This window comes from Melozone crissalis, unplaced genomic scaffold (genome assembly GCF_028551555.1).
Source record: "Melozone crissalis strain CALT ecotype California unplaced genomic scaffold, PUWL_Pcris_2 ptg000068l_1, whole genome shotgun sequence".
NCBI classification, from domain to species: domain Eukaryota; kingdom Metazoa; phylum Chordata; class Aves; order Passeriformes; family Passerellidae; genus Melozone; species Melozone crissalis.
This window is the reverse complement of record NW_026535846.1, coordinates 11747243-11761562: the sequence shown is the minus strand read 5'-3', so window position 1 is coordinate 11761562 and position 14320 is coordinate 11747243. Positions and strand designations below refer to the sequence as shown.

The following is a 14320-nucleotide window of genomic DNA, read 5'->3' as shown; positions in this document are numbered from 1 at the left end:
TCCAGCCCTTCCTCTGCTCATTCCTAGCAGCTGGTGCCTGCACAAGGCTGCCAAGAGGGAGCCCTTTCCCACAGCTGGCCCATCACATGCTGCCTGCCCGAGACACTTGGCCAAAACTCTGCTTTTCTGACCCAAATCCTCCTTCCATCTGCAGACTGCACATCTACCTTTAGGTCCCATTGTTCCACGAGCTCCAGGGAATCCGACAGATCCTGGCTGTCCTGGGGGTCCTGGTGGGCCTGGGGCTCCTCTCAGCCCAGCATTTCCAGAGATTCCTAAAAGCAAGCAGAAAAATATTCCTGTACTACATATCATGTCCAGGCTGAAACAGCTCACAGCTCCATTTTACAGCTTCTGTTCCTGCACTTAACTCATAAGATAGGTGAATAAATAACTATCTAAACAAAGCAAAATCAGATCCAAATCTCTTCTTATGCCACCATCAGCATTGCATTTATCAAACTATTTTTGATTTTGTTAATCATAGCAGTGACATTCTTCATCATCCACTAAGTAACACATGAACAGGTCACACACAAATAACTCATTAAATTGTTTTTTCAAATAAAACATTTCAATAACAACCTTCACTGTTCTCCAACCTTTGATCTTGATAATCATTTGGGAATCTACCTGCTAATTACCCCACAACCCAAAGACACTTGTAGCCATTCATCTGGGTAGGTTTGGCTCTAGAGAGGGAACAGACAAAAACACTGCAATGAAAGAGCTGGGAAGAAGCCGCTACTGCTTGTATCTAACTGAGATCTTCTCTATTTGTTGATGGGATTCCTTTGGGTTTCAGTATTGCAGGATTCACCATATTTGACCAGCAGGACAAGGTGACACCTTACATTACTGTCCAAGAAAATTCCCATTTTCTTGCCAAACTTCTTGTTTAAGCCTCAGCTGAGACAGGCCAAACAGGGCTCAGGAAGCATCAAGGTGAGGTTGTCATAGTCACAACAGGAGCTGCAGAACTTGGGTGCTCAGTCCAGTACCTGCTGGTCCTTCCTGGCCAAGATCCCCTGGGCTGCCTTTGGGTCCATTCACCCCAGTGTTTCCTGGAGAGCCTGGTTCACCCTTGAGTCCTTCTCTCCCTCTCTCTCCTACAAAGATATAAACAAACAAGTCAAACTGGAGGAAGGCATGAAGAGGGTGAGACGCATGGCATGCTGAGGTTGCAGCACTGGTGTTTGCTCAGCCAGCACCTGGGCCCTGGGCTGGACTCCCAGGGTGCCAATGCCAGTGCAAGTTCACTCCTCAAGAAGTGAAGGGAACCCAGCATTAGAACTGGGCTGGTCTCACATGTTCATTATCACCCAGATTTGTGCCCACCTGGATTGCAGACTCCTCAAATCTCACTTTTGGGATTACAAAAATATCCAAATTTGGCAATGCCAGCCTGTTTGGTCTCTAGAATTTTGTATTCTTGAAGTGAGCAGCCAAGGCCTACTTTACCTGGCAACCCTGGGTCTCCTCTCTCTCCTTTTGGACCAGCAATGCCAGGAACACCAACAGACTCTCCCTGTTCACCTGGAAAAGGAAGGAAAGGCCATTCTGTCATTGACTGTGGACATCAGTTTCCAGGGCTTGTTTAAGAAAATAAATCTTGCTATATTTCAAATTTATGGTGCCAACAAAGACAATAGGAAATGATGCACCCAGGTCTTATAACCACCAGTGGATGCAAATCCACTCATGCAAATGCACAAGAGACATTTACAGATAATTCCACAACACCCTGCACTTTTGACATGAGGAGATGAGAGAAAAGGGGGCTTCTTGCACTGTCCAGCAGGCTTCACACAGTGCTGTGGCCAAACTTTTAGAGGACCATAAAGTATTTATGCTTGGTATGGGTCTTGTCTGCATGAAGCCTCTTACAAGGGGATTTGTACTTGGAGCCAGTCACTGGAGAGCAATGGGCACTTCCAGAACACTGCTGATTCCTTTGTGTCATTAATATTAGGACAGTGCACAATGAAAGACCAAATACACTGTGAAAGGCTTTTTTACCCTTTGGACCAGGAAGGCCAATAGGTCCTGGGAATCCAAGTGTTCCTGTGATGCCATCTGAACCCTGAAAGAAACCAACCCAACCACAATTAAACTGTGCTTTTTATTCTTGCTGTTCCAAGCTTGGGTCATGTGGAATAACAGAACACAAAGGTGTAGGAAGAAATACTGTGTAAAATGCCATTTAATGGTATGAGCCAACCAAAAACAACCTGGAAGTTTTGTAATGAAAAATCCTGCCAGGTTCTGCTGCTGTGCTACAGAAGTACCAATTAGAACACAGAGTTTTGCAAAGAGCACCCGGAGAAGATGATGACACTTAAGAAGGTATTTACCCTCTCTCCTGGCATTCCTGGAAATCCCATGATACCATGTGCACCCTTCTGTCCTGGCAGGCCAGGTTGTCCAGGAGGGCCAGGGAAGCCTGGGTCACCATGAGGACCTCTCTCTTTGCTTGGTGACCCAACTGGACCAGGGAGACCAGGCTGCCCACGGCTTCCTGGCATTCCTTTATCACCTGGGTAATACAGAAGAGTGGAATTTCATTCAATAGTACAGACATCCAGCTCATTTGGGTCAGTTGACCTGTTACCATAAACTCCCCTAAAGAGGAAGAAAGAGTGGCATTAGGTCTACAGAACAGAACTCCAAAGGAAAACTGTTTTCTCAAAATCCAGAACTGCCATATGGAAGCCTTGCTAGAATGGGAATGGCAGAACTGAAAAAAGTAACACTGTGGGCACTGCCAAAAGGACAGACCATGCTCCACTGATAACAAGCCCAGATACTGAACAACTGATACTGGCAACTAACTGCAATGTTGTGGAATACCTCTAGGTCCTGGGAATCCTCCCAGTCCAGCTAATCCAGGATCTCCTTTGTCTCCTTTGATTTGCAGTGCCTGTTCTGAAGTCCCAAGAACAGGAACACCTGGTGGACCTATATCACCTCTGTCACCTGAAGAAATAAAAAGTCAGGAAATCTTCTTGCAAAATAATCTAGCAGAGAAAAACAGAACTTCCATGTCTCCTGATACAAATTCATTAGTATTCTTTGGTAAACAGGCCAAAATATTGAAAAATAGAAGATTACAATATTTAGAAGAATAAACAGACACGGACATCTCAGAATTGCCTCCTAAGTCCCTCTGCTGCAAAAGCCATTCAGATGTTTCTCACCTTTTTGACCTTGAAGTCCCACAGCTCCTGGACCTCCTTTTCCTCCAGCTATGCCAGGAGCTCCTTTAAACCCATTCACTCCAGGGACACCAGGTAGTCCTGGCATGCCAGGGAAACCAAGCAGGCCAGAAGAGCCCTTCTCACCTGCACAGAAATGTTGAGAATTAAAAAGGGAATATCAGTCTCTCCTGGTACACCCTGTACACCCACCCTGCAGCAGGGAGAGGCTGCCTGGGGCTGGCCAATCTCCCAAATCTGGGTACTTAAACAAGCACATGGCACAGGCACAGCACTGTCACTGTCTCTACACACAGTACTTTCAACCAGCACTTCTCAGTTCACCTTTGAGAGCCTGGGCCTGCTTCCAGTGCAGATCAAACACAATCAATTTGCAAGAAAACAACATGTAGTTCCACAGCTCTATTGCTTTGTGTTATTCTCCAGGTAACCAACTACTGTACTGGTGCGTAAAGATCATACAGTTTGTAAATTTTTCCTTCCCATTTGATTTGTTCTTGATTCTCTCCCTTCTTTCTATAAATTTCATTCACTGTTCATTTCTTCAATTTTCTTGTCTTGATTTACACAATCCTTTGTCCACAAGGACCTAAGACCTTTAAGATAGATTTTCTTAGGAATATTATTGATAATTAAGTCCATAATTTGTAACTCAGCAGCAAAACAAATGCACCCCAACACTAGCCAAGTTGGGCCTAAAATCAGCACCAGCAATTTTTTGTGGACACAGCACAAAATTATTTTACAATTATTACAAAATTATTTTTTTTTGTGGACACAGCAATCTCAGGACTGAAACACCTACCTTTTGGCCCAGAGAAACCTGGATGTCCATCCTGACCAAAGGGCCCAGGTGGCCCTACAAATCCTCTTTCCCCAGGAGATCCTGGAGCACCATCAAGACCTGGGAAACCTTTCATGCCAGCAGGGCCTTGTGGTCCTACATCCCCAGCCACACCTTTGACTCCAGGAGGTCCTGAATCAATACAAGAAAGAACTCAATCCAGGATATTGCACAGAACTAGGACAGCCTGTGGCAGCTTCCCAAGCTCTTTAAACACAGCACTGTTTTTAATGACAAATGGACCTCATGGCACATGCAGCCTACTAGAAGGCATAAAGCTTAGAACTGCAGAAGCATTAGTCATCTAATCATGAAATATCTACAAGGAGGGTTACTGCCTACACCACTACACAACTGGCAAGAGTGAAACCCCTTATTGTGACCACCAGACACTGACCTGCAATGCACAGTCTTACCTTCATCATCAGGGCAGCCAAGACAGAATGGGGAGCATCATTAATGCCAGCTTCTGCTCCCTACCCCATCATCTGGGTGAACCAGAGATCAATCAGCTAGACAGGCTTATTTTCACAAGTTCTTTTTTCACCTTGGGAGTTGAGCTGTACTTCTCAAGAGCCAATTGCTCACTACAGGAATATGCTGATTGTGCTCTCACAAAACCAATACCATACACACTATTTTGCCTCTATATGTTTCTAGCTGAAGCTTTGTAATGGTTTACAATTTTAAACAAAGGCTCAAACCATTGAAAACAGAATGCTCAGAGCAAAGGAATGAAGAGAAGGAAAACTCAGGTGGCTTCTGAAAAGTTACATTTGTTGCAGCTGCAGTCAATATTCAAGCACTGTTACACTCAGGGCTTTGTGCTACAACCCAGAAATTTTTAAGCAGATGAAAGAGCTGCCTTATTTTAGAAGACAAGGAAAACACAAACACTTAAAATCTCTGCATATTAATAATTTCCTTATAGGCTTGAGACTTTGTTACTGTCTGAGCATTCTCATTATAATGGTTCCTTGCCTTCTGCTTTGATTAGCAATGATAAGGGGTATCACCTATGGTCAATGCAATTCTTGTAGCATTAAAAGCTGGGTTGTTAGTCCATGAGCTTTTATGCTACACTGCATTTTCTCACCTTGACAGCCTATGTGAAGAACCATAACCAAACAGTGTGACATCAGAAATGGAGAGTTGATGATAAATGGAATAGAAACATGGTGAAGGAAAAAACAGACAAAATATGTAAACAGGAAGAATAAGGCTACAAAAGAAATTCATGATTCAGGGAGACAACAGCTGCAAAAAAACTTAGTTATTTGGAGCTTATCATCTTAGCAATAGGAGATTTTTAAAAACAGTCAAGGGAAAGTCAAATATGGCATACAGACCATAAACATGAAACAACAGAGAGGCAGAAGGAATGCTAATATTAAAATTTTTAAAAATTAAATCTCTATAATTTTTATGTCAAGTGATGTTACTGCTTTCATTCATTCATTGCCACTGTGCTTCAGCACTGACATTCTACATGTCAGAAGAGCACTTTTATGTCCCAGACCATCATCTACCAATTCCCAGGTCTCTCTTTGCTTGGTTCTCAAATCTTTCATATACTGCTATGAAACACTTCAGTCAGTGCAGCTTTACAGATACCACTATACTCCAGTGGTACATATGTATAGGGGATTTTTTCCTCTGAAGTGAAGGAAAATAAAGCTCTCTTCTGCTCCAGCAAAGAGAAAGACAGAGAAGACAAGTGCTTGTTCTGAGAAAGTCATCAATTTTTCAATCTAAATCACATTTCAAGTAACCCTACACAACAGAAATTAATTGTCACGAAAATGGGAAATGAAGATTAGTCAATGATACAGCCAACACGTAAGAGCAAAGATGTTAAAAACTTCATGACATTTAAGATGCTTTCTTCTATCTTTCTACTGTACTTCCTACAGTATTGGGATAACATTTCCCAGCAGGAACTGCCCAGCAGTCAGAGTCAACAGGCTCAAATTTTGCACTGTTATCCCTAACCAGAGGCAGGAGCTCACTCTGAGCAATGCCAAACTTCTCCCACACTTCAACACCCCAGAGCTCAGCTCCTTGTTTTCATTTGAAAACACCACATACCTGGTGCTCCTGCCAGGCCAGCTGACCCCAAAGGTCCTGGTTTTCCCTTAATGCCAAAAGGGCCTCCAGGGCCAGGAGGACCCCGCAGTCCAGGGACACCAGAATATCCTGGCTGACCCTGTGCACCTTTAACACCCAGGAGGCCTGGTCTTCCATCCAGCCCTGGAAACAGAGAGATGGGAGGTTACAGAACAAATAAAGCAAAATTCACACTTTAAATTTAAAATGAGTTTTAATGAAAGCCTTTGAGTTGCATTAGATTCTAATGGAAAACCAGCAAATCACCATCTATGAGCAGCTCAGAGGAGCTGCATTATCTTAAAGTGATTGGAAATAGGAAGGGTCTTTGAAAAAAGAAACAGTTTGGTATTCTCAGATACAAGCAATATCAGTGCTTACCTTTTGGTCCTGGAAATCCAATATCACCTGTAAGCCCTTTATCACCTGGAAGTCCAGGTCGGCCACGCTCTCCCACAGCTCCACTCTCAGCACCAAATACATCTCCAAGAGCTCCTTTTATTCCAGCTAAGCCTGGAGCACCCATTTTCCCAGGCAAACCATCAGTTCCATCCAATCCTGGAAGTCCATGTGAGCCTTGCTCTCCTCGAGGTCCAGGGAAGCCTCAAAGAGAAGATCCATAAAAGTCACTCAACAGAAGTGCAGAATACTGCTTCCAATAGCATCTCAAATAAAATACACATTTAAAAAAATTCTATTAAAGAAAAAGTTGCTTGAAAAGCTGCAAAATATTTCAGTACTGAATTAAAAACAATAATTGGTGATGGAAAGATGAAGCTGTTGAAAGATTTAGGTTTTTTGGACTTTTTTTTCAAGAAAAGAATACTGTAGAAGTGTGCAGCTGCAGCTATATAAAGCATTCCAAGCTTGCTTTTGCTAGATGGTAGGTTAAGCAAAAGGACAAAACCCCTAACCCTCATCATCTTTGCTTCTTGGTCTTTACACAACCATCAGAACTTCCTATGGCTAAAATGAGTCCAAGCACTGTGTACAGTGTGCCTTGACCAGAGTACCACGGGGCTTAAAATAAATGTTACACTAAATTAGTGTTTAACCTAAACTGGAACCAAGTCGGTGACAATGGACTCTAGAGAAACAAACTGCTGACTGTTCTTTCTCCCAGCAGTGCTACAGTGTTACAGGCAGGTGATAAACATCCTGAATATTTCTTTTGTTTTCTCCCAAGCTGCAATCACTTGTCTGCATTTGCAAGGAGAGCAATGGAACATTCAATGGAGCTTTATGAATGTGCGAGGCAGAAGTGGCCAAGAAGGTCAGATAACTCTTCTGATAAAGTACTGTACACATTGATCAGACAACAAAAAGACCTCCAGCAACTTCCCTCTTACCAGGTTCCCCTTGCAAGCCTATTATTCCTGGAGACCCTGGCTGCCCTTTAGACCCATGTAATCCAGGTTGGCCTGGAATGCCAGAAAAGCCTTTGCTGCCTTTGGGACCTAAGGATAAAAAGAAATTAATTAATAATATCAACAAACAAATAGCAGAAGACAAAAACACAGCACAGGAAAACAGGATCAAATCTTTTCTGCAAAGCTGGTGCTGGATACAAAATTTAAGCTAAATAAAGTCTAAAAGCTATGGCCACATATAAGCAGAAGGTTTGTGTTCAAGGCTACATGAAGGCTAAAAAATGGTGCAGTTAATATGATCCTCCATGGGATTTAGGCCTCGTCACTTTGGGAAAAAAAGGACATTGTTCTGCCGGTTAACCCTCTGGAATAACTATCCCTTGGAGGAGGACTAATTGGGAGGTATTATCTTCTTTGACAACTGAGAGCTGGTTGGCAGTCAGTCAGTGCATTACATCATCCTGTGTCCCCACCTGGCAGTCCTGGAAAGCCGGGAGTCCCTGGGGGCCCATAAGCTCCAGGAACTATGCAGGGCAAGGTGATACCTACAACAAAGAAACACCAAGGTTGTAGCCTGACTCTGACAGTTTAAACCAGTGATACTGTATTATTGCCTTTATCTTAATTTTCTTATTAAATTGTAGTTCTGACTTGGGATCTCTCACTGGTTTGCTTTCAAACTGGTACAAAGTCACAGACTCTTTAAATGATATCATTTTCACAATAAGGTCTTTCAATCTGGACAAATAAGGAATGACTGTTTCTTCTACTTACACACTTTTCTTTAATATTAGAAATGAATGAATATTAGAAATTTCTTTAATATTAGAATTATTATTTCTTCTACCAACACACTTTGTAGGATGTTATGTATTATAATGTATGCATTAAAATACATAACATCCTACAAAGTGTGGATGTTATCAAAGGATGTTATGTATTTTTATGTATGCATTTTATTTCCTAGTATGGGAGGAATGGTACTCACAAGTTTTCTTACACATCTCTGTGGAGGTGCAAACTGAACTGGCTAATGACTTACTCCCTTTCCCACATGTTCTGACTATAAATACTCTCCTACACAAAGGACTGTTCATCGTTCCCAAAGCTTTCATGTAGCACTCATAAAAAGCTGGCTTCTGAAGTACTCTGCAGAATAAATGGAGTTCACATCATGCACAGAGCATTTTACTTTTACTTATCTCAAAATGCAACTTTAATTTAGCAGATTCTGTAGGAGAAAATTTACTGAACAAATATGTAAGCTTTCACAACCAGGAATTAGTAAGCTTTTAGCATTTAGCAAGTGACTTGAAAAAAAGCTTATGCAGACTATCCCTGGGGGAGATTAATGCTACATCAATACAATGGACATCTCCCATGACAAGAAGGCAGCATGACACTGGTGTGAGGTACTATCCCCATCCAGCACATCTGGCAACCTCCTGGGGCTGCCCTGGCCTTGCTCTCACCTCCCTCTGGCTCTGAGACTCCTCTGCCAACTCTTCTCACTGTGGAGGTCTTACCACCAAGGGTTTTGAGCTCAGAGCATCACTTTATCAGGCCAGAAATCTATGCTACTATATTATGCCTGCAAATACTTTACTGGCTCTGCATTATTGACACAGACAGAATTACAAACCTAGAAGCCCAAGTATACACACCTTCTAAAATACACTGAAAATCAGCATTGAAAATAAAAAATACTGTTTACTTTAAGTAATATTTAAATGGCTGACATGGAATCAAAACACTGGGACCAGCTTTCTGCAGTAATTTTGTAATGAAAACATTTCCCATAAATGTTTAGACATGAATTTCCACATAACTAAATTTGAGAATGAGCATACAACATCATATATGAAGTATTACCAAACCCACATTTACCTACTTTAATCACTGTCATTATGGTATGCTTTAGGTGCATATAATGACACACCAACTGAGTCAAACCACAGTACCTCAGGAAGCAAACAGAGCCCAGAGCTGGTTGCACAAGTCTTAACTGAACTCCCTACCTGACTGTCTTGACAACCTCTTATTCATCAATACCTGTTCATTCATACAATGCATTACCATTTCTTCTGTTAAAAAAATCTGGAGCTCTTATTTCAACAATAGTAATAGTTCTGAAAACTGAATCAGACACTTCAGATATCAGTGAATTACTACTTTAATTTGGACAATGATTTAGGTGTTTTCAAAAACCTCATTTTATCACTCTTCATAACCACTTTTGGCATAAAATGGCTCTCCAACAATAGCCAGGGAGTAGGTCCATCTAATACTCATTATTTCAGCACTGCTTGAGTATTTATTACTCATTATCTGTGTCCTCCTGAACATGACAACTCGAGAAATCTGTGACTGCCATGTGAGGCCATGTGAGCCCACAAATAAGTTTTAATTAACTTGAAGAGCAGTCTTCAGCCTAATGCAATCTTCTGGCCTGGCCACAGGCACAGCAGTAAATTGAGTACCATTTCACTTGCAAGTTTAACCTTTTCAAAGTAGGAGCAGACCCAGTAATACCTACCTGGAGGACCTGGAAGACCTGCTTGTCCTGGAAACCCATCCATTCCACTGTCACCTGGTGGTCCACGAACTCCACTAGGGCCTGGGTATCCAACACCAGGAGAACCAGGCTCTCCTCGATGGCCCTTGGAGCCAGGTAATCCTGGCAGACCCTTTTCACCTGGGAAACCCAGCCCACCATCACCCTGTGCACAGCAAAGACAATTACAGCTCAAAGTCAAAGGGATGCAGAAAGAATATCCACCACTATCATTTTAAAAAGTGTGTAAGAGTTCGGTTGGGTCTGTGCAAAGTTCATGTGAGCCTGAAAATATATATAGAAACCACTGTAAATTATCCATCCTTACTTTAAAATGCAGCAAAATTAGGTGACTATAACAAAGAATATTTTATGTTGTATTTGCCAAAATGCAAATACTCCAGATTCTGAAAGATATTTACTTTCTTTTTAATTGATAAGATTCTGCTGTGATTTCTTTTTTTCTATTTCAAGATTTTACTTATAATTATGCCTACAATGCTTATGTCTTTTAGGACTCAACATAGAACAGCATTAGGGTCTAGTGAAGTTTGTCTTTTGATAGAGGCATTTGGAATGCCAATTATTATTCCTGACCAAGACAAATTTGTGCTCAGGGACTGTGAGCTTTTGATGTATTCGAAGCTTTACCACAGGGCTAATCAGGACTAGTTTGCCAGGCCTGGCTGTTTTCTCTGCTCCTTATTCCAGTTCTTAAGCACTGCTGCTGGGTTAATCTGGACTTACTGGAGGGCCTGGTGGGCCTGGCAGGCCTGGAAGTCCATCCCTGCCCGGAGCTCCTGGGATGCCTGAAGGTCCTGGGGGTGCTGTCGCACCGCGATCCCCACGAGCACCTTTGACTGTTGCATAGGATGGATCCCCTTTTTCTCCCTTAATGCCTGGAAGTCCTTGCTGACCAGCTGAAGCCTGCAGACCAAAACATAAAGAAAAGAGAAGGTTCTGCTTCTTAAAAATGTCATACAAGGGCAGGACACAATGACCAGATCAGAAAGAATCTCCAGAAGGTTTCCTATTGTGTACATTAACTTGGGAGGGGTTGGTTTGTTTTCAGCTGTTTCTACTGTCACTACAGCTCTGCAGTGGCAAGCCAAACCTTGGTACCAGTGACAGCAATTTTGCATGGCATCTGGGAACATGACATCACTCACGATATAATGAGACCCAAGTAATGAAACTTCTTCCCTCTTGCTTGGTGTGTTGCACTTACTGACACTGATAAAGATCCTCTGAAGATAAATTATCTGTATCCTTATGGACTACGATTTTCAAAAGTAAATACTTGCAAAGAGCAATGCTCAGCACTTTGGAAAATCTTATTTGTTATGGTAGCTGTTTGATAAAAACCAGAGCTCCACTCCCATTGATGTATTTAGCATACAGCAGTTAGGAAGCAGACTCCATCTGTGGAGCACAGTTTTTACAGCTATGAGCAATGATGTGGAAAGATCTCCCTGTTTGATTTTTCAGATCTTCTCTCCATGCACATGTACAACTGCTTCCCCAGCCAGCCCTCACTTAGGAAGAGCCCTGGGTCTAAGCCAATGTATGTCTACTTCCAAGAAGTCCTGGGATGAATAACTCTTACTACTTTTCTCTTGACTGATGAATGTGCAGTTCTCAGAATTTAAGAACCATTTGTTCTCCCATTTTTACAGCTGATAGTATCTCTACTTTCAGTTTCTTTACACAGATCAGTTTCTAGGTTGATTTTTTTTAAAATCCAAACAAATAGAAGCAACTATGAAAAAAAAAAAAAAGTTCTTTCATTACATTCAAGACCAGCAATTCATGGTCACAATTCAGAGTAACCAACACAAACTGTTGCTGCCTTACCGGAGGGCCTCGCAGTCCTGGTGCTCCCACAGAGCCTGGGTCCCCACCAATGCCCTTGGCACCAGGCACACCAGGGCTTCCTGATGGACCTGGTGGGCCTGAGATGCCTTTTAGGCCAGCTCTTGTAACTCCTCCATCACAAGCACAATCACCTGCCTCTCCTGGAAAATAGTCAACACTCCGAACTGAGTTTCATTTGGATAAAGACCCTTTTCACCTGCAAAAGCTCCAAAAACAGTATTTGATTCAATTAAGACAAAGCCATTCTCATATTCTCATTCTCCTCTACTCAGGGGATGTGAGTGCCAAGCAAGTGGAGCTCAGGTTTTCTCCAGATTAATTTCCATGCAATGCCCATCACCAAATAACCATGTATGGCACAAACCTCAGCACTTCTAGACTTCTTCCCAAAGGTTTAAATGTTCCTAAACAGATGGGTTTAGGGGAGTTTTAGGGAGGTCTTGTGCATTTTTTAAGACATAGTTATCAGAGAAAAAAAATCCATACTCCCCCTCCCAGAAGGTTACAATGACCCCCTGAATTGTTACTGGTCATGGACCCAAACAATCAGCAAGCACAGTGATATCTGTGTCATCATGGCTTTTGATGCTGCTTCTGTCACACACTAAGACCCAAATTATCATGATTTTTAGCACAGGCGAGAATAAAATTAAGTTTTTCTGTCATTTACAGCCTCCATTGCAAAAAGCAGTGAATAAGATTTTATTTCTAATTTCATGGCTTTAAAGTATAACTTACTTAGGCAATTTTCTGTGCATGATATGTTTATCAGCTTATTTGCCCAAGCAGAATAAGAAGAAGAAATAGGATTTTACTGACAGTGCTGGGCACAACTCTCTCTAAATTGCAAAGGCTGTTGGCTCCTTCAACCCCTCCTGTGATTTGTCATAGAGACACTTACAACTCATCCCTTAGGATATTAACCACATGTAAACACCTTTCAGCCTGATGACAGCTGAAAAGGTCTATCAAAACAAGAGTCAGTTACCTTTGTAGCCCTTTGGACCCAAAGCTCCTGGCAGCCCTCTTGGCCCAGGCTCCCCTGGAACGCCAGTTCTTCCACTCAGGATTATCCCTGGGGAGAATGAAGGGCCTATATGCAGAAAGAAGGCAAGGAAAAGCCATGAGAAGGCTGATCTCCAGCTCATTACTGACTTACAAAATCAGTGATGCAACTGGCACCAGACAAAACTGCAACTGTGGATGTAGCACAAGGAGATGGGTCTTGGTTGGTATCACGCACAGTAGTTCTACAGTTCTCTGCCACATTTGCTTCCAGCTCCTCAGAGCTGGAAAGCAAAGCAAAAGTTCTCACAGTGTGCATCCAACAGAGTTTAATTCCTCTACTCTGCCACTGCACTTTTTCACAGATTTACCAGCTGATCAAAGAACTCACCAAACTGTGGACAGGTAGTGTAAAGAAGGGCAAATTACTTTCATTCAGTGGTTGCAGCTCAGGAAAGACACTAAAGGGCAAAAGGGGTTAAGGGGACTTTCCATGTCCCTCATTTCATGACTGCAGGACTGTTGTCTACATCTCTTTATATGCTGAATTGAATGAAACATAAGTTGATGGAAACAGCAGCAGAAAGCAATCAAACATAATCTAAAATTACACTGTCTGCAAAGCCTTTCCCTCTGTGACAACAGTAACATGGATTGCTGACCAGCACAGTCTGATGCTCCATGGAGACAAACTGCAGCCATCAGCTAAACACAGCCACAGGAGCTTTACAGACTCTGCAGAAAACTGAGCCAGACTGGACTAGCAAAAAGTTAAGAGAACACTTATTTCTTCTCCTCAGAAAATCAGTTTATCAGACCATGCTCACTGGCTCCATCACTGGAATGTCCCCTGTTCTGAAGGGTTGGCTCTCAAAAAAAACCCAGCTTATGGCAGGATGGTAAAACACAGTTTTGTAAACTCAACCCTGATCCTGTAATACTCAATTTCTGAGGAAAACAAAACAATGCACAACTAATTTAATACAGACATTCATGCAAATGAACATGCAAAAACAAAATCCTATTTCCTTAGGTCTGGAATCCTATCTGACTCCTGGTACCCAAACTACCTGCTCACAAGACAGACATTTACCTCAGGTGTTCATAAAGTCTGTTCTTTACCAAAGCCAACAGGAGACTAGCCTAGACCTTCAAAGCCCTTGGTGTCATAAACTGTGTGTACACAACTTTGTGCTTCAGTCTCTCAGGCTACCAGCTCAACAATAATTAAGTTTGTCTTACTTTAAAAGAGTGTCAACTCATATATTTAAGTCTGTGAGCTACAATCACAATGAGGTGTCAGTCAAACATTTACAGTTTACAGATGAATAATCCTTGCTGGCAAAGAACT

General features: G+C 42.2%; 1 protein-coding gene across 1 annotated transcript in view; it reads right to left on the bottom strand.

Moving 5' to 3' along the window:
* Positions 1-14320, bottom strand: part of COL4A6 (collagen type IV alpha 6 chain) — a 69675-nt gene that overhangs the window by 6978 nt on the left and 48377 nt on the right. The window contains exons 18-33 of the mRNA XM_054289548.1: positions 12953-13057; positions 11944-12104; positions 10837-11016; positions 10072-10255; positions 8009-8080; positions 7515-7622; positions 6547-6768; positions 6148-6309; positions 4021-4191; positions 3198-3341; positions 2851-2976; positions 2355-2536; positions 2020-2083; positions 1462-1536; positions 1002-1109; positions 168-275 (exon numbers count right to left, since the gene is read on the bottom strand). Coding sequence (XP_054145523.1) covers positions 168-275; positions 1002-1109; positions 1462-1536; positions 2020-2083; positions 2355-2536; positions 2851-2976; positions 3198-3341; positions 4021-4191; positions 6148-6309; positions 6547-6768; positions 7515-7622; positions 8009-8080; positions 10072-10255; positions 10837-11016; positions 11944-12104; positions 12953-13057 — 2172 coding nt within the window. The remainder of the gene's footprint in view (positions 1-167; positions 276-1001; positions 1110-1461; positions 1537-2019; positions 2084-2354; positions 2537-2850; positions 2977-3197; positions 3342-4020; positions 4192-6147; positions 6310-6546; positions 6769-7514; positions 7623-8008; positions 8081-10071; positions 10256-10836; positions 11017-11943; positions 12105-12952; positions 13058-14320) is intronic.